The following is a 22,423-nucleotide window of genomic DNA, read 5'->3' on the forward strand; positions in this document are numbered from 1 at the left end:
AAAAAACAGTAGCTAATTGTGACCAGTGAAGATTTTTAAGTATGGACCTATCAAACAATACGTCAGTTCTGAAAGATCAGAATTATAGTGTGTTGCAGTCTGATTTACCTCATAAATCTTAATGAGGTAGGTTGCACATTTTGACCATAGTTCAGTCATAAAATACTGATACAGGAACACCTACAACCTGTCCTTTCCTTTGCCGAAACCAATTCAGCATCCATTTGCAATCCCATTTTAGGAATTGGAAAAGCTTTTCGACTCCCAAAATGGGATTAGTACTTAAGAAAAAACATTTTAATGGTCACAAACGCTGACCTTTAAAATGCCAATAAACACCTGGGCTTTATTCCTTTTAATAGACTTACATCTGAGTAGACACTAACACCATTGAGTGCAATTTCTGTATCTGAGTTCCAAAACCCTTTGGAGTTGACCTTGGCTTGGTCTAACTACCCATGGGCTGTTGAGTATAAACAAAGTAATGGCTACCTAGTTTGCATGCAGTAGTATCTGTAGTGCTGAGTCACTAGTGGTAAAAACAAGTATCCAAGTGTTGACTACCCCAGCAGAAGAAAATAGCTCTGGTTATACTAAGTCAGGAGGCAAAATGACTAAGTCAGGTGTGTCCTTTTGTTGTGCTTTAGATAGACAGACAGCTAATGCAGTTTGCTCAGAGAACGTGTGTTTCCAGGACATTAATAAAATGGTTGGACAGTCTCTGGCACACATTGCATTGGGAGATATTCCTGATTGCTCAAGTATGTCCTGATCACTTTAATGATTGTTAAGAGATTTTGTGTTTTGCACATTTCAGTTGCCAGCATAAACTCTTTCTGAGATGCTTTCATTGCTTTTTGCCAAGGCCTGGTTGCCCTGTGTTTTCCATCTTTCTCTGTGCTCAATTTTCCAGCAAGCTAAGTGTTCAAGTTAAGGGTGTATGCTCGCCTTAAGTAACATATTTGGAGTGCTACAGATGTGTTTACTTATTCAACTATTTGGTCTTTTTTCCAGTATTATGTTGGTGTATATATGTTTGTAATATGTTGGGGTTTCACTCATTAGCCAGTGTCTTTTGTGGTATATCAACTGCTCCTTAGACAGGTGTTTTTCTTCTTCTTCTTCATCCAGAATAGTTTGGTGGGTTATGTCAAGAGAGACCTTAAGCATGACAATGTAACATGTTGTTTCTTTTCCAGTTCCTCTCAAGGGTATCTCTGTGGACATCCAGATAAAAGGTTTTGTAGCTGATGTTTCAGCAAACCTCACTTATAAGAATGAGGAACAGAACCCCCCGGAAGCTATATTTGTGTTTCCCATGGATGATGATTCCGCTGTCTACAGTTTTGAAGCTATGGTGGATGGGACTAAAATAGTAGCGGAGATTCAAGAGAAGAAAGAGGTAATGGGGTCACTGTTTCAAAAATGGCCACCTTCGAAACACAGAACTGTTTGGTTTGATGTGGACTGTGTTATGTGAATGGCCATATATACATATATAGTTTGTTATGTTATAACACAATCGGCTCCCAGTCCTTCCGTCCTTCCGTGTGTCAGATAGCAGACAATAACAGCGGCACAACCAAGTCAAGAATGAAAATATTCCATTTAGTTCATCACTCCTTAAAGTGCAAGGTGCAAACAGGAAAAACAGAAACATGTTTCGGCCTGGAGCCTTCTACTGGCCATAGAGTTATGCAATACCAGAGTGTATTTAACACGTGTGATTCCATCCTCCACCAATTAAAATACTAATAGCAGGAGACTGCTAACTATCTCATCATGTGATCACCAAATTGTCTCTCTTCAGTGGAGGTAGGGTTATTTTTCTGGGATATTTATGTTGATGATCATTTGCATATTATTATGATTTTTATTTAGTTTTCTTTTTCTTCCTTATTTTTATTTTGTACATGATGCTTTATTTTATTTATATATTTATCTTAAGAAAAGTGCTACCAGTCCACCCTACAACAGAGTACTACATATGGTCAATTGATATCACCATGTTGACCATTATTACCAACCTTCTAACTAACTCCATATTCTTATGGTTCTTATTACAAAAGAGTGGCCAATTTGGCTAGTTGGACAGTCAAAATCTACCACTTGTCCCTGAGATTATTGGTAAAGTATCCAACAACCTTTGTTATCTGGTTTTTGACCTCCATACCATAGTCCTTATCTGGGAGAAAGGGCTTCATGATCAAAGAGATACGGTTGCTATCACTGATCTCCAACTTCCATAGAAACGATGTTACGGGATACATTTTAGAGCAGATAAAAAAGGGGACCTCCATAAACTTCAGAAGAAGAATTACAACAAATACATCCTCTTCTTATGTTATCATAGTGGCAAGAGGACATCTCAGATCACCCATACCACTAAAGTGCTGAAGTGCTATTATTAACAATAAATTGTATTTAAAAAGTGTTTTATTCTAACTATAATTAAACAATTAACCATAGTTCAAAACAAATATTCTACTTCTTATGAGTCCCATCCCAGTCAGAGCTCTCTAAAGTGCAAATGCTTTGTTTTAACAGCACTATCTTTGGACATTTCCCTCTCTTCTTCCTATATTACCCATACTTTCTCCCATTGGCTATATTATTAAGTTGCTAATGCATCCAATCAGCAATGCTTCTGATTCAGAGGGCACTTGTTACCCTTTTTATCAACATTTGAGGTAGTCCAAAGTAGACTGATGGCTTGGTTATCATCTTTGGGCACAATGTTCTCTTATCCCTATGATAACAGTGGCATTTCACATTGTATCACACAGGTGTAAATACATTCTATTGACAATGCATTTGATTCAGAGAGTATTTTCTACGACTTTCAGTCAACAATTCAAATAATGCATAACAAGCACATGATCATAATAGGTTCAAAGAACCCCAACCATAATAGGTTTAAAGTGCAACTGCATTATTTCTAAAAGAGTTTTCATGGAGCATTTAAGTTTGTTGATTATCCTTCATGTCCATTTTCTTATTAGTTAAATTATTGTCTTCCTTGATGTTGCCAGGATATTTAACAGGATAATGATATCATCATTGCATAGGATCCACACAAGGACTTAAAGACCCCCCAATTGTCCAGTGGATGGTGGCTCTAAGTCTTAAGAGAGCCAGAAACATTCCATGTGTTCAAGATCTACAACTCGACTAGATAATATTCCTAAAGTGCACGTCCATGTTTCAACACAAAACATCGCTGACCATATCTTTTTCTTTTTTCACCTTTCATCAAAGTTCTTGTCATCATGATAGACCAACTATATTTTCTCCATTCAAAATTACACAATGAATTCATTTTGTATATCTTGTTACTGACCCAAACTGCCTCTTTCATATATTTCCTTCCACTGATTCATTGTATTCCTCTATGTCAACACTTCTCTAAGGGGCCACTTATATCACTTTATCTACTTTATAGATTGCCTTACTTTCATATTTTTATAAATGTACATGTAATTCCAAATCTGCATTTAGACCCCATGGAATCTCAGTTCCCAGTAGGATAGTCAATTTTGATTCTGCTCTACGTAAACAAACATATTTCCCAGTCTCCTCCTCTGGGACTGGGATTAATGTGTCGAATTGCCATAATATTTTAATCCAGTCTGGTTCCCAGATGTGTTCGCCATCGAATATGTTGTGTCCCTATTATTAATTGCTCTGAGGTGCTGTAATATGCGGAGTTTAAGTTTGTTCACAGTACTACCTACATACGTTTTGCCTCATACACACTCTAGCACATAGATCATGTATGAGGTGTCACAATTTATTCTTTCCTTGATTTTCATCATTCTTTTATCATGTAATTTAAATGCTGTCATATGTTTTCCAAATGAACATGCTTTGCACTTTATGCATTTCCAGAAACCCATCTGTTTTTGTTTAAACAAATTTGGACCACATCTGTTCTGAGGAGTCTTGTAACTTCTTGTCAGTTGGTCTCACAACAATTGTTTCTTTTTGTAGGTAATCTGTGGGCGGATAATCTGTTAATATGTTTTTAATGTTTCATCTAATAATAAGAACTTCCAATTCTCTTTCAACAGTCTTTTAGTGTTTTGGCTAGCGGTATAAAAATGCATATTATATCTCATCTCATCATATCATAATCCAGCATGGTTAATCTTACAGTTTCCTCCCTCTTACGCTTCTTCGCCCTTCCCATGGCATCACTGAGAATTGATTTAGGATATTCTCTTTGAATTAATCTCTCATACATATCATCCATCTGAGTTTTTAACTTCACCTCTTCTGAACAGTTGCGTTTCACTCTAAAAAATTCACCATATGGCACGCTCCATTTTAAGGCACGAGGGTGCCCATTATTTGCATGTAATAAACTGTTGACAATTGTTGGCTTCCTGTAAATCTTTGTGCATGCCATATCATCATTTATGTAAACACCAATGTCCAGATAGTTCTCTTTGTTGTGCTGATCTCATAGGTGAACTCTAAGTGGTGAGGGTTATTATTGGGGGAGACAGTAAACTTCACAAGGCTTTCCTGTTCCCCTTCCCACAATTAAGAATAAATCATCTATATAAGGTACCCATAGTACCACATGTTCTAAAACTTCCTGACTTTTTTTGCCAAATTTGTTCTGCCTCTCACCATCCCATTGTGAGGTTAGCATATGTCGGTGCAAGTGATGTTCCCATGGCTGTTCCTCTTTTCTGCAGATAATAATTTCCATCAAACACAAAAATATTATGTGTCAGACAATACTGCTGCATTTCCAGTAACATTTCAGTGTGTTCTAATAAGCTGGTGGATCTAGATCTTAACAAATTCCTACAAGCTTTTAAGCCATCCTCATGTTTTATTGAGGTATAAAGGGAAACTACATCGATCGTGGCCATTATACAATTATTTTTCCATTGTATGTTGTTGATTCTATTCAGAAAGTCCATGGAATCCCTCAAATAGCATGGAAGATTTGGAACACAGGGAAACAGAAAGATGTCCACAAATCTGGACGTGTTCTCAAGTAGTGATCCTATGAAACTTACTATCGGCCGTCCAGGTGGTTGGATTTATTTATATGTACTTTTGGCAAGAAATATATTGTGGGGATGATTGGATGGTTCACTTTGAGATATCTAACTTGTTCCTCTTTTAGGTTTAAGAACTCTTTTATTAAGTTTGAAACATTACAACAACACCCACCTACAACCACAGGCCGGTGGGGGAAAAACAGTAGGAAAAAAGAAGAGTAGGGGGTAGAGAAAGAGAAAGACAGGACACCCTGAACAATGAGCCGGTGTCTTCTACGAAAGGGGTAACCGAAGTAGCAGTGATCTCCACAAATGGGAGGATGGGGTGGGTCCACCAGTCAGTTCTGGGGGTTAGCCCCACTGGTCAGCTGCAGTATACGGAGGTAGGAGGGGCAGGACAATTCCCGGAAGTCTGCTGACAAGTATATAATAGCCGGGCCCCACATTTTATCAAAGAGGAGCAGTGTGCCCTTGCCGCTCCTGTCAGCTTTTCCATGCTCATCAGAGCTCACAGTTTGTGTAGCCAGTCCGTGTGAGTCGAGACACTCTCCGAGCCACAGCAGCCCAACAAAAGCTGCTTTGCTGCCCCTAAGGCCAGTGCGCTAGCCCGGTATCTAGGAGAACCGAGCTGATACGTCAGGGGGTTAGGGAGGCCCAGCAAAATGAAACTAGGAAATTGTGGAACGCTAGTGTTGTAAATATCGTCTATTGCTCGCAGGATCGGGCCCCAAAAGGGAGCAATCCTCAGACAGAGCCACAGCAAGTGTGTGAGTGTGCCCCCCCAATTACGCCAGCATCTTCCGTCGCTCCTCCCTCCCCATTGAGCCAATCTAGCAGGTCTGTAGTACATGTAGTGGGCTATTTTCAGAAACATTTCTTTGGTGTTCATGGCGCGAGCTGTCACCCGTGCTCTGTGATGGATATCCCTCCATTCGGGGTCAGTAAAGGCGAGTCCACATTCGGACTCCCATTTACGTTTAGCTTGTGTGTCAATAAGCTGAGGCGGTGTAATCAAGAACGCGTAGATATCAGACAGGAGGCGCTTGTCCGTGTCCCTTGTTATGAGCCACTGCTCAAAGCGGGTCAGGTGCCTACTCGCATGGGATCGTATTGCAGGGGAGGTTACCCAACGATGGACGGCACAGTATTGCCATGCAGCGCTATCCAGTAGACCATATACCGCCTGTAGCCTGTTAAAAGTCATGATCCCGTTCTCTTCAAAGAGATCTCCAATTCTCTTACACTGTGCATCCTGCCATGGTAGGTACGCTGGATCTCTGATCAGAGGAGGGAAGTCAGGGTTGCCGATGAGCGGTGTCTGGGGGGAGATGAGGGTGGACAACCCCTTTGACATCTGCACTCTGTCCTAAGCCTCCAATGTGGCACGCAAGCCCAGGGATACATACACACCAGACGGACGGCGTCCCCAAGGAAGCAATGGCACTTTCCGCATGTGTACACCCGCGACAGCCTGGTCAATAAAGCACCAATACTTTTAGTCTGCAGACGGGCCCACTCCACCATGTACCGCAGCTGGGCAGCATAGTAATAACTCAGCAAGTGTGGAACACCCAGGACGCCCTCCGCCTGCGGTAGAAAGGCCTGGGCCTTTGACATTCTGGCCCTTTTTCCGTTCCAGATGAATTCCCACATTAGCACCTGTAATTTGTCTAGGAGGTGGGGTGGCGGACGCAATAGCAAAGTGTGCATAAGATAGAGTATTCTAGGCAAGAGAGTTATTTTAACCACCGCAACCCACCCCAGCCACGAGAGGCCGAAAGCCCTCCACTTTGCCAATGCGGTACGAGCGGAGTCCAACATCCTCGTATAGTTACTTGCTACTGTTGTGTCGAGTGTGGGGTGGATTCTCAAACCAAGATATGTAATGTCCTGAGCGGCCCAGGAGAAAGTGAGGCCGGCCTCCAGGGCACGCCTCTCCTCTTCTGGGACGGTCAAGTTCAGAACTGATGACTTAGCGAGGTTTGTTTTAAAGCCCGAAACAGCTCTGAATGCTGTCAGCTCCGAAATAATCCCCACCAAGGAGGGCTGAGGCTGCGAAAGCTGGAGCAGCACGTCATCCGCATAAAGAGCCAATTTATGTGACCTGCCTCCCATCGGAATGCCAGCTATTTCAGGGTTGCTACATATACGTTCAGCAAAAGGCTCCATATAGAAAGTAAGTAAGAGGGTTGAGAGGGGACAGCCCTGCTGCGTGCCTCTAAAAATAGGAAACTGCCACAACAGCCTACCATTCACAGACACCATACCTCTAGGCCTATCATACAAGCAATGTACCCAGTCACAGAATCTAGGGCTAAGCCCGGCATGCCGTAGAACCTCATGAAGGTATCGACAATGAACCCTGTTGAAAGCCTTTTCGGCGTTGATAGAGAGAAGAAGCACCGGAATTTGAGCTTGCTGAACTTTGTCCAGTAAATGACATAACCTTTTAGTGTTGTCACTACACAAGCGCACAGGAATAAAGCCAGTTTGGTCCGGGTCGATCAAGCTCTGCATGTACGGTTTCCGTCTGTGGGCCCGGATACCTGTAAAAATCTTAGCATCCACGTTCAATAACGTAATGGGGCGATAAGAAGCACAGAGGGATGGGTCTTTTCCCACTTTTGGGTTCTTCCTCTTTTAGTAGACCCTTGTCTAGCCACACTTGTAACTTTTGATGGTATTCTACAGTGTATTCTTCCATCTGATTTTTCTCTAATTTAATGTAACTATCTTTATCTTCAAGTTGTTTCCTAGCGTCTTTTATATAATCTTTATGTTCCATAATCACTATATTCCCTCCTTTGTCTGATGTTTTAATGATGATTGTGTCATCATCCAGTTAGTCTTTCATTGCCACCCAATCCCCTTTTGTCATGTTTGTGCAGTTCTGTTTTTTTTTTTATCAAAGAGCAATCTTAGTCAACCCATCTATCACTGCTTCTTGAAATAGATCTATCTTATTCTCAGTAGGGAGTTGGGGACAGAACTGTGACTTTGGTCTACATTGGCTTGAGATCGTTACATCTGTTGACAGTCCTAATACATGACATAATTCATAATCAGATAAGTCACTGAGACTTGGTCTTCCTGGGGTCACCTCGGATTCTTCCTCCAAGTCAGAGAGATTTCTTAAAAACCCCATACCCATAGTGTTAAGCGGGAAAATATCTTGGGAATTACTATTGTCACATCTCTCGATATTTTGTTGATTCTTCTGTGCAAAGAACTTTTTCGATTTCAGTTTCCTGGAGAATTTATATAGATTAATCCTGGCAGTCGCTAAGTCTATACCTGCCATTGGACAAAAACTCAGTCCTTTATTTAGTAGTTTTATATGTTTATCATCAAGTTTTTTCGAGGAAAGCTTAATTACCAAATCATCCAGAAACTTCAAATTACTCAGTGCTTCTATTCTCCTCCTCTTTCTTTGCCCTTTCCTCTTCCTCTTTGATCTCCTTGTGCTTTTGCACCCATTTTGCTTTGTGTTCCTCTCCCTCACCGCCTCATTTCCATGTTGTTGAGGCGCATCTCCCGAAAAAATTCCAATCTTGGTCCTAATACCATTGGAAACCTGTCCCCCGAACTCAAATTGGAACTTTCAACATTTGAAAAGGCCTTATCTTGTTCAATGGTTTTGTCCATAATTTGTTTAGTGTAGAAAGAATCAAAGTGTTTTGCAAATGTATATATCCTGCTTGTGGGTAATCTGTCTTTTCTTTGTTGAATTTCTTAGCATTTTCATTTGTATCTTCTTCTCATGTTTCTCTACTCTTTTTTCCATTTCTCCTGTTGCATTTTTTATTTCCATTTCCTTTCTAAATTCCGCTATGCTTGTATCACAAGTGTTTGCATCAATTTTATGAACATTCTGTTGTGTCTGCATGCCAATGTTTAAGTAAATCCAGATCCATATCATTTAATGCTGGTAATGCAAAGATCCTTATTTCCCTAGGGACTCTCCCACATTCAATATATTTTCTTAATGTGGCTTTCTCCCAAAATTTATTTATCTCCATTATTTTTGCTTGTTTCAGTTCTTCAACAATATACTGAGTGGCAACTCACATTTTTTTGAAGTGGATAGTTCTTGCAGCTTTTTACTGCCATCCTTCTCAAACAGGATTTTAAAAATCTGTTCTCATTGAGCTATCCTCTCAGCCATTGTTAGCGATGTAGTGATCCAGACTTGGTAACTCAAATCACTATAAAAAATAGAAGTTCATTAGAAGTTCATTACTGAATATGAGTATGTGATTCTGAGATAAATCGGAGTATACTCTCACTTCCGTTTTGGTTCTTCCGGGAAACCACAGTCCTTTGTGTTGTTTATCAGCTTTTATTTCCTCGAGGGAAAGTTGGGAAGAATGACAGAAGGTATACCCCAGCTCGCTTCCCCTCCGAGACGTCAGAGTCCAGGCCTCCTCCCTGCCCACTCTCTCCTCAAACTCCTGCTTACCGTCTTCGTGGCAAAGGAAAATGTCGGGTTTACCCGCTCCAAGCAGTGACATACATAGCTCGTTCAGGTCCGTCAAACACTTCGCCAGTGCCCAGTGAGATCTGGCAATGCATTCACTTCCTTCATTCGTGATCAACAGATCTCCAATCCATTCCATTCCGCTCTGTCATGAACTCCACCTTGCGCTTACAAATCTCCCATTGTACACCACGATTTGTTTACGTCTTGCTTCCACTGCCTTGCATTAGCATTCTCTCCTGGACATCGTATTCATGTCTGTTTAACGGCTTTCAAAGATTACATGAGTAGAGAAGAAAGAGATAATGGAGTCACTGTTTGAAAAATGTCCCCCTTCGAAACTCAGAGCTGTTTGGTTTGATGAGGACTGTGTTATGTGTAACTGAATGGCTATATATATATATATATCATTATATAATCTCAAAATAAAACCCTTTCAGAGGCAGAGTGATGCATAAATAATGCACAAAAGAAAAGAGAGTGCTGGGTAGTTCCCACATTTAGGTGGAGGGCAGCTCCAGTATAGAGCACCCTGCCACACTCTAGATTTGCTCACCTCAAATGTCTGTTGTTCTAGTAAAGTTTTTAAGCATAAGATTATCACAGTGCTATCCAATGCAAGCTACAAAGTGACAAAGTATTTTGCCAATCATAGAGCAAAGTCTTTAAGCATAGGATTAGCACAGTGCTATCCCTGCCGAGCTGTAAATGACAAAAGCCTTTCACCACTCCATGCACAGTATTACAGCTTTGAATTGGTAAAATACCATCCAAGCCAATTTGGAATTAGCAAAACAAACCCCTGGCATGTGTTTTGCTATCAATATAGCTCTTCAGAGGTAGTTATAGGTAGGTCTGCTTTACCATAGACAGATTGTTTTTTGGGGTGCTAATAACTTTGGCCCCTTTTGATGAATCTTCACAAAACATTCCCAAAAAAAAGTTCATCCACTTCCGCTCCTTCCTGGGAAGTTTTGGGGTAATCAGTCAAGATGTGGGTCCCAAATCCCCATGCACGGAATTGCACCAGATTCAGCAGGAAGCTAGAGCTTGGTCCACAGATTGTGTTTTTACGTAATGTGGTGTAAATCCATTCAGTTGTTTTTGAGATATTAGGGGGTGAAAAATGTAAATATTTGGGCTGTTGGGCTCGCAAGAGTCTCTGAGACTCTCATGGGAGCATACATGTAAAAATAGGGCATTCTGATTGGCCCAGGGAGATTCATTTCCCACAGGTCATCTCGCTTCTGTGGGACGCAGTGAACATTGTTCTGAGCTACTGAGGGCCAATGCACTTGTGCAGTGTTACTAGACACTCCCCACCCAGCTAGTTGACTAAGGGGGTCATTCTGACCTCGGCGGTAAAAGGCGCCTACCGCCGGTCAGAAATCCTCCATAATCCCGCTGCGGTCGCGGAAACCCGCCACGGTCATTCTGACCCGCAGAAGGCAAACCTCCGAAAATCCGACCGCCACAACAGACCGCCAGACCAGCGGTCGGCGGAAAGGTAGAGGTGACAAAACCTCCTCCGCCACGCCAACAGAAATACGCCCATGCCATTACGACCCACGAATCCACGCGGCGGTCATTCAAACGCGGTATTCCATTGGCGGGACACACCGCCGCGGTCAGAATACACACAAACGAAAAAAACTCAGCCACATTGGACGATTTGAATCCCACACACCTGATACACATACACACACCACTCCCACACACACAATACAATATAAAACACCCACCCACATCACCCACAAACCCCTACGCTAAAAAATTCGTAAAGAAGGCAAGAGCGAGACACCAGCATCCCAAAAATAACAGCCACAGCCACTCAACACCATCACCCACACACTATCCACACACAAAACAACACACACCACCACACTCAACTCACTTAAATACACATACTCCACCCCACACATCATACACACCACCCCATGGCACCCCAAAGACAACCCCGCTTCACAGACGAAGAACTCAGGGTCATGGTGGAGGAAATCGTTCGGGTAGAGCCCCAGCTGTTCGGCACACAGATACAATACACCAGCATTGCCCGGAGGACGGAGCTATGGCAGAGGATTGTCGACAGGGTGAACGCAGTGGGACAGCACCCCAGAAATCGGGAAGACATCAGGAAGCGATGGAACGACCTACGGGGGAAGGTGCGTTCCATGGTATCCAGGCACAACATCGCCGTGCAGAAGACTGGCGGAGGACCCCCACCTCAACCCCCACAATTCACATCATGGGAGGAGGAAGTCTTGAACATCCTGCATCCTGACGGCCTCGCAGGAGTCGGCGGAGGAATGGATACTGGTAAGTTGAAGCTTCAATACTGCTTCCCCCCCACATGCATGCCAAATCAGACCCCAACCCTCACCCCCATCCTCGAACCCCACCCTCACCCCCACCCCCATCCTCACCCCCACCCTCACCCCCACCACCATCCTCACCCCCACCACCATCCTCACCCCCACCCCCAGCACACCTATTCCCCACCAATGTCTCACCATCACAACCCACACATCCCAAAACCTAGGCCTGCATGCGTCCACTAAGCATGGACACCCATCACCAAAGCATGCCCAATGCATATACACATCCCCCCCACAAGCCACCCTCACCAAAGCCCCCACACACGAATGCCAGCACTTGGGGACACGAGAACCCACAGATACCCCCATATGCTACACATTGAAACTATAACCATACCTCTATACCCCTGCAGGACCCGACCGTCAACACACCGCGGCGGAGGGGCCAGAATTATCCACACCCCCCACCCAAGAGGCCGTCAGCGATGACAGCAGCTCTGTCGACCTGGACACCGATGACCAGCCCGGACCATCGGGGACCTCTGGACAGTCGGTTCCCCTCACACAGGCCCAGGCCACTACAGACCCAAACCCCTCTGGGAACACCAGCACAGCTCCCACCCAGCGGGCCCATGCCTCTGTCTCCAGGGCGCGTCAATCTGCGGTGTGTCTACCACTACAGGGCACCCAGGATAACCCACCACCCCAACAACAACAGGGACCTGGGGGCAGTGGTAGTGAGCACACCGGCCAGGGGGCAGAGGCCCAGGGAAACAGGGGAACTCGGAGGGCAGCTGTGCGACAGGGGGGGGAGGAGAGGCCCAGGGAACCCACTCTCCACGAGGTCCTCACCACCATCATGGGAGCATACAACCGCTCCCAGGAGACGATGGCGACGGTACTGGCCCGGTTCCAGGAGATCCAGGTACTGCAGGAGGAACACTATCGGGGGTACAGGGAGGACATCAGAGCCATCAACACCACCCTGGTTACCATGGTAGGGCTGCTGCAGGACCTCGTCAACAACAGGGCGGACACTGAACAACACCCAAGGGCCCCTGCCACTAGCCTGGACCAAGAACAGCCAACCACCTCCGCCGGCGCTAGTGGACAGGAGGCCCCCGCACAGCAGCAGCCCACCAGACCCCCACCTCCTGCAGGAGAAGAACCACCCCGCAAGAGGGCCCTGAGATCTCGCAAGAAGACAGAGTAGGATGTCAAGACCCCCGCCAGCAATGGATACCACCTGATGTCATCCCACTGTCCCACATTGTCACCCTGTCCATCCTTGAACTGCCCATGCTCCATCTCTCCACAGGCCTCTGGACAATGCACCTGTGTGACTGTTACTCTGGACTCTGCCATGGACATTCCTTCACCATAGCCCCCACCCACTTGAAACCACCCATCCCATTTTGAGCACTTCAATAAACACCTATTTTGCACCAAAATATCTGTAGTCTGGCTGTGATTTCAATAGATTGTAATTGACATGACAGTGCAAATATGTCCTTGTACATGGTGAAGTCAACAAACAGCTGCCACAAAGCTGTAGTCCATGGGGAAACGAAGCACAGGACTCGTAGTGGGGACCCCAGATCTGAAATAGGGAGGGAAAAGCCAAAACTCAGTCATCATACACTGGGGCAAATAGACAGGCAGCAGAGATGCTGGAGAGTAGTTAACATTTACTAAATTATCTTTGAAATGTTACCTGTGTCCTATTGGAAGTACTGTTCAATGATTCTGTCCCTGTTGTCTGTTTCAGCCCCGTCGTCTTCCTCCTCGTCACTCTCCTCAGGTTCCACCGCTGCCACAACACCACCGTCTCGACCATCCTCCTGCAGGAAAGGCACCTGGCGGCGCAAAGCCAGGTTGTGAAGCATGCAGCAGGCCACGATGATGTGACACACCTTCTTAGGTGAGTACATTAGGGATCCACCTGTCATATGCAGGCACCGAAACCTGGCCTTTAGGAGGCCAAAGGTGCGTTCGATCACCCTCCTAGTACGCCCATGGGCCTCATTGTACCGTTCCTCTGCCCTGGTCCGGGGATTCCTTACTGGGGTCAGTAGCCACGACAGGTTGGGGTACCCAGAGTCCCCCACTAGCCATACACGGTGTCTCTGTAGCTGTTCCATCACGTAAGGGATGCTGCTATTCCTGAGGATGTAGGCGTCATGCACTGACCCTGGGAATTTGGCATTTACATGCGAGATGTACTGGTCAGCCAAACACACCACCTGGATGTTCATTGAATGGTAATTTTTTCTGTTCCTGTACACCTGCTCCCTGTCTCTTGGGGGAACCAAAGCCACATGGGTCCCATCAATGGCACCAATTACGTTGGGAATATGTCCAAGGGCGTAGAAATCACCCTTCACTGTAGCCAATTCGCCCACCTCAGGGAAAATGATGTAGCTCCTCACGGATTTCATCAGGGCAGACAACACTCTGGATAACACCTTCGAAAACATGGGCTGAGACATCCCAGAAGCAATTCCCACGGTTGTCTGAAATGACCCACTTGCCAAGAAATGGAGTACTGACATGACCTGCACCAGAGGGGGAATCCCTGTGGGTTGGCGGATGGGGGACATCAGGTCGGGCTCCAGCTGGGCACACAGTTCATGGATAGTGGCACGGTTAAGACGGTAGGTCAGGATAATGTGGCGTTCTTCCATTGTCGACAGGTCCACCAGCGGTCGGTACACGGGAGGATTCATCCGTCTCCTCGGCCAACCCAGCGGACGGTGCCTAGGAAGGACAACATGGAGCACACAGTCAAGCAACCCACAGGTACGTACTCACAGCTAGCACAGTATACGATTCTCTATGCAGTGAATGGCGTGTCTGAGTGGCTATGCAAGGCCTAGGCCTGTGTGACGCAGTTGAAATTGAGCCATGTGGGCCCTGGAAATGGCGGCTGCCTGACCTGTGAAGTGTGACAATGGGATGTGAGGTCAATGCGCTGGCGTGGCACACCGCGGCGGGCGGCGGGCGAAGACCGCGGCGCAAAGCCGCATTGGTTAACATTGAAGCCTATGGGTTTCAGGAGCCAATGGCGAAGGGCGCCGGCGGTGGCGGGACGCACCGCCGCGGTACGCACCGCCGCGGACGTCACCGCCATTTTCTATCTACTTATCCACTTGCGACTTGAACTTTCACAGGAGAGGACCTATACTGCAAGTGTTGCTGTGACCTCGGTCTGGAAGGGACAATGGCTGCTGCGCCTGGGGAAAGGGCCCCTGCCTTCACTGGAGAGGAGTTGGAGAAACTTGTGGATGGGGTCCTCCCCCAGTATGCGCTACTCTACGGTCCTCCAGACCAACAAGTGAGTTTAATTCAATATGGATTTGGGGCCACTGGCTGGCTTGGGGGCCTGGCGGGGGGCCTGGCGGGGATGGGGGGCATGTTGGGCCTGGCGGGGGTCCTGGCGGGGGGCCTGGCGGGGATGGGGGGCATGTTGGGCCTGGCGGGGGGCCTGGCGGGGATGGGGGGCATGTTGGGCCTGGCGGGGGTCCTGGCGGGGGGCCTGGCGGGGATGGGGGGCATGTTGGGCCTGGCGGGGGGCCTGGCGGGGATGGGGGGCATGTTGGGCCTGGCGGGGGTCCTGGCTGGGGGCCTGGCGGGGATGGGGGGCATGTTGGGCCTGGCGGGGGGCCTGGCGGGGATGGGGGGCATGTTGGGCCTGGCGGGGGTCCTGGCGGGGGGCCTGGCGGGGATGGGGGGCATGTTGGGCCTGGCGGGGGGCCTGGCGGGGATGGGGGGCATGTTGGGCCTGGCGGGGGTCCTGGCGGGGGGCCTGGCGGGGATGGGGGGCATGTTGGGCCTGGCGGGGGGCATGGCGGGGGGCCTGGCGGGGATGGGGGGCGTTGGGCCACTGGAAAGGAAAATGCTGACAAACTTGAACGTGGTATTTCTCCCTCCCTGTACGTGTCACATAGGTCCGCGCCCATGAGAAGATCGGGATTTGGCGTGCCATCGCCAAGGAAGTCCGGACCCTGGGGGTCCACCATCGACGGGGCACCCACTGCCGCAAGAGGTGGGAGGACATCCGCCGCGGGACCAAGAAGACCGCCGAGTCTCTGCTGGGGATGGCCTCCCAACGTAGGCGGGGTGCCTGCCGTCAACTGAGCCCCCTGATGTTCCGGATCCTGGCGGTGGCCTACCCTGAATTGGATGGGCGCGTGAGGGCAGCACAGCAGACACAAGGGGGTGAGTACAAGCATTATCTACTCTGTTGTCGCGCAGTGGAGGTGTCTGGTTGGGGGAGGAGGGCTGGGGGTCCCCCCTAGGCCAGGGCGATATCTGTAGGCTGGGCACCCCCGTAAGCCCCTGTGTCCCCAGCCACCACCCTCAGTAGTTTGTCAGTACAGCCATCCCTGGGCCGTGTCATCCATGGGTGCAGTTGTCAACTCTAGGCGTGTAGGGCATGTTCCACGGAATGCGTAGCGGACCCCAAGTGCGCAACTTAGTGCAGGGGGCATCTGTGTCTGTCATGTCCGCTAACTGTACCGGAGATCCATGTACTCAATATCCCTTTATTTCTCTCTCCCCCCCCCCTTTTTGTTTGTCTTTCTGTGCTTGTGTGCATCAGCATCATCAGGTGGAGGAGAAGTGGCATCGGGGCAGGAGGGAGCTGCATCTCACATGGCCCAGGAGGGCCATGCCACAGAGTCAGACTGGACCAGTGAGACGGAGGGCGAGGGGAGCTCCACGACGGGGACGACTGGACCCTGCAGCGACACGGACACGTCCTCGGAAGGGGGCTCCCTTGCGGGGGTGGCACCATCCGTGCCCCCCGCCATTACAGGTACAGCCGCCACCCAGCGCACCATCTCCGCCCTCCCAGCAGCCCCTCAGCGTTCGCCCCGTGCCCGCTCTGCCAGGAAGCCGGGCATCTCCTTCGCCCCAGGCGCCTCAGGCCCTGCCCCTGTTACCCCCGCTGCCCTCAGTGAGGAGGTCATTGACCTCCTCCGAACGCTCATTGTTGGGCAGACTACCCTTTTGAATGCCATCCAGGGGGTGGAGAGGGAGGTTCATTGCAGCAATGCGTACCTGGAGGGCATTCATTCGGGTCAGGCTGCCCATCAGCGATCGTTCCAGGCTCTGGCCTCAGCACTGACGGCAGCCATTGTCCCTGTCTCCTGCCTGCCTCTACTAACTCCCTCCTCCCAGTCTCCTGTTCCTCTGCCTGTCCCACCCACACCATCAGACCAGCCTGCACACACCTCAACACCCAAGAGAAGCTCATCCAAACATAAGCACCACAGATCACGCAGACATTCACACACGCAACATTCCGATGCAGACATGCCAACAGTCACTACCACCTCTGTGACCCCCACCTCCTCGTCTCCCTCCTCCCTCCCTGTGACGTCTACACTCACACCTCCATTCACCTCACCATCAGCCAGTGTTTCCATCACCAGCACACCCTCCACTCCAGTCCGCACACGTGCAGTCACCACCCCCACTGCCATTTACACGTCCCCTGTGTCCTCTCCCACTGTGTCTGTCACCCCCTCTTCCACACCACACAAACGCAGCCACCCACCCACCCAACAGCCATCCACCTCACGACAGCCTATCCCTCCTGCACCTGCACCCAAAGACAGCAAACGTGACTCACCTACAACCACATCCTCTCCCTCCACTCCCATTCCCACTGTACCTACCACTCTCCATTGTCCCAAGAAGCTCTTCCTCGCCACTACTAACTTCTTTCCTGACCCTGAGCCCCCCCCTCCTTCTCGTCGGGGTAAGAAGAGCACCTCAGCCACCACCAGCCCTGCAGCCCCCTTGACAAGGGTGCAGGGGTATTGGAGACCGCCAGCCCGCATGTCTGGATCTTCGCCCAGCAGCAAGGGGACAGCCAGCCCACCCCCTGGGAAGAGGAGCAGAAGGCGGAAGGGGCGCCGCAGGAGCCCGCCTTCTACATCCCCCCGGACACCACCCAGAGACAGTCACCAGCCACAGCTCCAAAGGGAGGAAAGGGCCACAGGCCCACGACTAAGGAGGGCAAGGGCAGCAAGTCGGAGAGGTCAGGCAGCAGGCCTGCTGCCCAGGAGGAGCCCACAACCCCCATAGCCGCTGCCCCGGGAGGAACCGGCACAGCTGCCCCGGGAGAGCCCACCACCCCCATAGCCGCTGCCCAGGGAGGACCCAGCCCAGCTGGCCAGGAGGGCCCCACCACCCACAGCCCAGGTGGGCAGTGAAGGAGCACCATCCCCGCTGCCCAGGAGGGCACCACCAGGCAATTAGCAGTTGGCCATAGACCGTCCGCCGTCTCAAGAACCGCTGAACTGGGACCTTCAAGGCAAGGACCGCTGAACTGGGCCCCGCCGTCTCAAGAACCGCTGAACTGGGCCCTTCAAGGCAAGGAGCGCTGAACTGGGCCCGCCGTCTCAAGAACCGCTGAACTGGGCCCTTCAGGGCAAGGACCGCTGAACTGGGCCCCGCCGTCTCAAGAACCGCTGAACTGGGCCCCGCCGTCTCAAGCACCGCTCCGCTGGGCCCCGCCGTCTCAAGAACCGCTCCGCTGGGCCCCGCCGTCTCAAGAACCGCTGAACTGGGCCCTTCAAGGCAAGGAGCGCTGAACTGGGCCCCGCCGTCTCAAGAACCGCTGAACTGGGCCCTTCAGGGCAAGGACCGCTGAACTGGGCCCCGCCGTCTCAAGAACCGCTGAACTGGGCCCCGCCGTCTCAAGCACCGCTCCGCTGGGCCCCGCCGTCTCAAGCACCGCTCCACTGGGCCCCGCCGTCTCAAGAACCGCTCCGCTGGGCCCCGCCGTCTCAAGAACCGCTGAACTGGGCCCATCAAGGCAAGGAGCGCTGAACTGGGCCCCGCCGTCTCAAGAACCGCTGAACTGGGCCCCGCCGTCTCAAGCACCGCTCCGCTGGGCCCCGCCGTCTCAAGAACCGCTCCGCTGGGCCCCGCCGTCTCAAGAACCGCTGAACTGGGCCCTTCAAGGCAAGGAGCGCTGAACTGGGCCCCGCCGTCTCAAGAACCGCTGAACTGGGCCCCGCCGTCTCAAGCACCGCTCCGCTGGGCCCCGCCGTCTCAAGAACCGCTCCGCTGGGCCCCGCCATCTCAAGAACCGCTGAACTGGGCCCTTCAAGGCAAGGAGCGCTGAACTGGGCCCCGCCGTCTCAAGAACCGCTGAACTGGGCCCCGCCGTCTCAAGCACCGCTCCGCTGGGCCCCGCCGTCTCAAGAACCGCTCCGCTGGGCCCCGCCGTCTCAAGAACCGCTGAACTGGGCCCTTCAAGGCAAGGAGCGCTGAACTGGGCCCCGCCGTCTCAAGAACCGCTCCGCTGGGCCCCGCCGTCTCAAGAACCGCTCCGCTGGGCCCCGCCGTCTCAAGAACCGCTTAACTGGGCCCTTCAGGGCAAGGACCGCTGAACTGGGCCCCGCCGTCTCAGGAACCACTGAACTGGGCCCTTCAAGGCAAGAACCGCTGGCCCTTTGGCAGACGTGGCAGGGCAGGATCTATCTCGGGCAGGGCTGCAGGATGTCCTCTGGCCAACTTGCCTCCTCCAGTGGCAGTGGGGTCTGTTATGGACTGTATGGACTGTGGCTTTGCTCTCCCCAGGATGGCCCAGTGGGCAGGCCACCCACTGTATGGACTGTTTGGACTGTGGCTTTGCTCTCCCCAGGATGGCCCAGTGGGCAGGCCACCCACTGTATGGACTGTATGGACTGTGGCTTTGCTCTCCCCAGGATGGCCCAGTGGGCAGGCCACCCACTGTATGGACTGTTTGGACTGTGGCTTTGCTCTCCCCAGGATGGCCCAGTGGGCAGGCCACCCACTGTATGGACTGTATGGACTGTGGCTTTGCTCTCCCCAGGATGGCCCAGTGGGCAGGCCACCCACTGTATGGACTGTTTGGACTGTGGCTTTGCTCTCCCCAGGATGGCCCAGTGGGCAGGCCACCCACTGTATGGACTGTATGGACTGTGGCTTTGCTCTCCCCAGGATGGCCCAGTGGGCAGGCCACCCACTGTATGGACTGTTTGGACTGTGGCTTTGCTCTCCCCAGGATGGCCCAGTGGGCAGGCCACCCACTGTATGGACTGTATGGACTGTGGCTTTGCTCTCCCCAGGATGGCCCAGTGGGCAGGCCACCCACTGTATGGACTGTTTGGACTGTGGCTTTGCTCTCCCCAGGATGGCCCAGTGGGCAGGCCACCCACTGTATGGACTGTTTGGACTGTGGCTTTGCTCTCCCCAGGATGGCCCAGTGGGCAGGCCACCCACTGTATGGACTGTATGGACTGTGGCTTTGCTCTCCCCAGGATGGCCCAGTGGGCAGGCCACCCACTGTATGGACTGTGGCTTTGCTCTCCCCAGGATGGCCCAGTGGTCATGGAGTCCCCTCGTGGATCTGGCGTCGTGTACTCAAGTGGCTGAGGTGCCCCCCCTTCCCTTCCCCCTGAGGTGCCTGTCCTATTTTCTTTCGGATGCCCCTGCAGTGTTCTCTCCGTGGAGTTCTTGTCGTGGGACTGGGCCTTGCCCCTTTGCACAGGACCCCTGTGATCCACGGACAGTGGTTGGACTACATTTAGTAGCTGTATATATTTTGTACATAGTTTATTTATTTATTGGGATTACTGGTGTACATATTTCAATATATCTGCCCGTTTAAGATCTCTTCTTTTGGTCTTTGCATTATTTCGGAGGGGGGTGGTTTGTGGGTTGTGACAGTGATCTGTGGGAATGCATTGATGTGTGTGTTGTAGTGGGTGTGGGTGGGTGGGTGTGTGCCGATAATCTTTTCCCTCCCCTGTGTCGTAGGTGCAGTACTCACCGATGTCTTCCGCGCCGCCGGGCGTGCTCCTGGTATATGAGCAGGAATAGGAGTGCGGGGATGACCTGCAACTCTGGTTCCATACTGCCGGAATCTCGCGTGGAGTGCGTAGAGGTGAGCGTTTTCCCGTTCGTAGTCTGTTTCCGCCGTGTTCTTATCGGCGGTGCTCCCGCCCCGGAAAAGGTGGCAGATTGGTGGGTCGTAATAGGGTGGGCGGTACATTGTCTGCCGCCTGGCTGTTGGCGGGAACCGCCGCGCTGTTTGTTTGTACCGCTGTGGCGGGCGGAGTGTTAAGTTGGCGGGCTGTGTTGGCGGTTCCCGCCAGGGTCAGAATTGCATATTTTAGACCGCCGGCCTGTTGGCGGCTTGGCCGCCGCTTTATCACCGACCGCCAGGGTCAGAATAAGGGCCTAAGTCTTATGTCCATACAGCCAGAAACTATGGTTTGAACAAAATACTATTTGACTATGGGCCCTATGGCAGGGCTGACTTGTGCCAGAGAGAGTGTGGTCTTGTGTGGGTATGAATGGGATATATGTGAATAGGTGAAAGAGAGCCTGTGTCATATGTACTTGTGGCACAGGACATACCTTTCCCCATATGTGGAACCGTTATTTGTAAAAATGCAAACATAAAGCTTTTTTTTTAATGGGAGAATTTTAAAGTGCATAATAATGTTCCTCACAAAATATTTCTAATATGGAAAATTTTTCCACTCTTTAAAACATTTCAAAGTGTTGCATTTACAAACATAAGGTATCTTGCACCCAGTGGCCTGTAGACAGTGTGCCACATTCATGACACAAAAATACAGCCATTAATTTAAATGGGAGGAATTTAGAGTGAAGAACATGCTTCACAAAATATTTGTTCTTCACTTTAAATTTCTTCAGTTTAAAAAAAAATGACCGTACTTTGCAGCTATAAATATAGCACAGTATCTACTTGCCACTAGGAACAAGAGGCCTGCTGTTTGTAAATGTGACACTTTGAAATGGGACAAATTTAAAATGAAATGTTAACTTAATCATTAATTTAATACTTCATTTTAATTTTCTCCCATTTAAAAGCATTCAGAAACATCATTTTGGTATCACACTAGTAGACAAGGACTTTTAGTTAAGATTTAAGCTGCTGAGTGCTTCAGTTCTTCACCTCTGTGCCCTGAGGTCATATATCTGACTCCAGCACTACTCATTATCAGGCCTTGCTATCTGCACCCTGAAGATATTATTGTAAAATAAACACTGCCTTCCTTTAACCTAAAAAGGGAAATGTGACCCTGTGCTTATTTAAAAATGAACTCAAGGGTGTGAGCTACACCAAAGGTGTCTTCGAGCTACCGGTAGCTTGCGATCGACTGGTTGGGGACACCTGCGCAAGAGGTCCCGGGAAGCCCAACCCCAGGGCCGAAAACAATTTCTATGGGAAGGGGGGATTCACAGCACCTCCTTGCTGAACCATTAGAGGCCCAGGGAGCCCACCCCATGGGCTGATCTTATTATTCATGCTTCAAGAGGCCCTGAAGAGCCCATCCCCAGAGCTGACATTAGTTTTTATGAGAAGGGGGATGCAGTGTCACTGTCTGCAGCATGACTGGAAGGGAAAATCTGTATTTGCTCTCGCTTGGCAGGAGTATTTTTAAATCTCCCGCCAAGCAGGAGCAAACATCAAGTCTGGAGGGGGGCCCCTTGACCCCTCCCTTTTGAACATGGTGCAAGGCCCGGGGATGGGATCTCAAGAGTTGAAATTATCCTGGGGAGGGGTAACAACTTTGCTAGCCCACAGGGGATGGGGTCCC

At 49.9% G+C, this 22,423-nt stretch overlaps 1 protein-coding gene across 7 annotated transcripts in view; it reads left to right on the forward strand.

The window, feature by feature from the left end:
- Positions 1 to 22,423, forward strand: part of LOC138265564 (von Willebrand factor A domain-containing protein 5A-like) — a 613,576-nt gene that overhangs the window by 93,339 nt on the left and 497,814 nt on the right. For all 7 annotated transcript variants that reach the window (XR_011199384.1, XM_069213382.1, XM_069213384.1 and 4 more), the window contains exon 3: positions 1,200 to 1,402. Coding sequence is in view for 6 of the 7 variants with exons in the window: in XM_069213382.1 (XP_069069483.1) it covers positions 1,200 to 1,402 (203 nt within the window). In the remaining variant the exon portion in view is untranslated. The remainder of the gene's footprint in view (positions 1 to 1,199; positions 1,403 to 22,423) is intronic.

Source organism: Pleurodeles waltl, chromosome 11 (assembly GCF_031143425.1).
Source record: "Pleurodeles waltl isolate 20211129_DDA chromosome 11, aPleWal1.hap1.20221129, whole genome shotgun sequence".
In the NCBI taxonomy this organism is placed as follows: Eukaryota; Metazoa; Chordata; class Amphibia; order Caudata; family Salamandridae; genus Pleurodeles; species Pleurodeles waltl.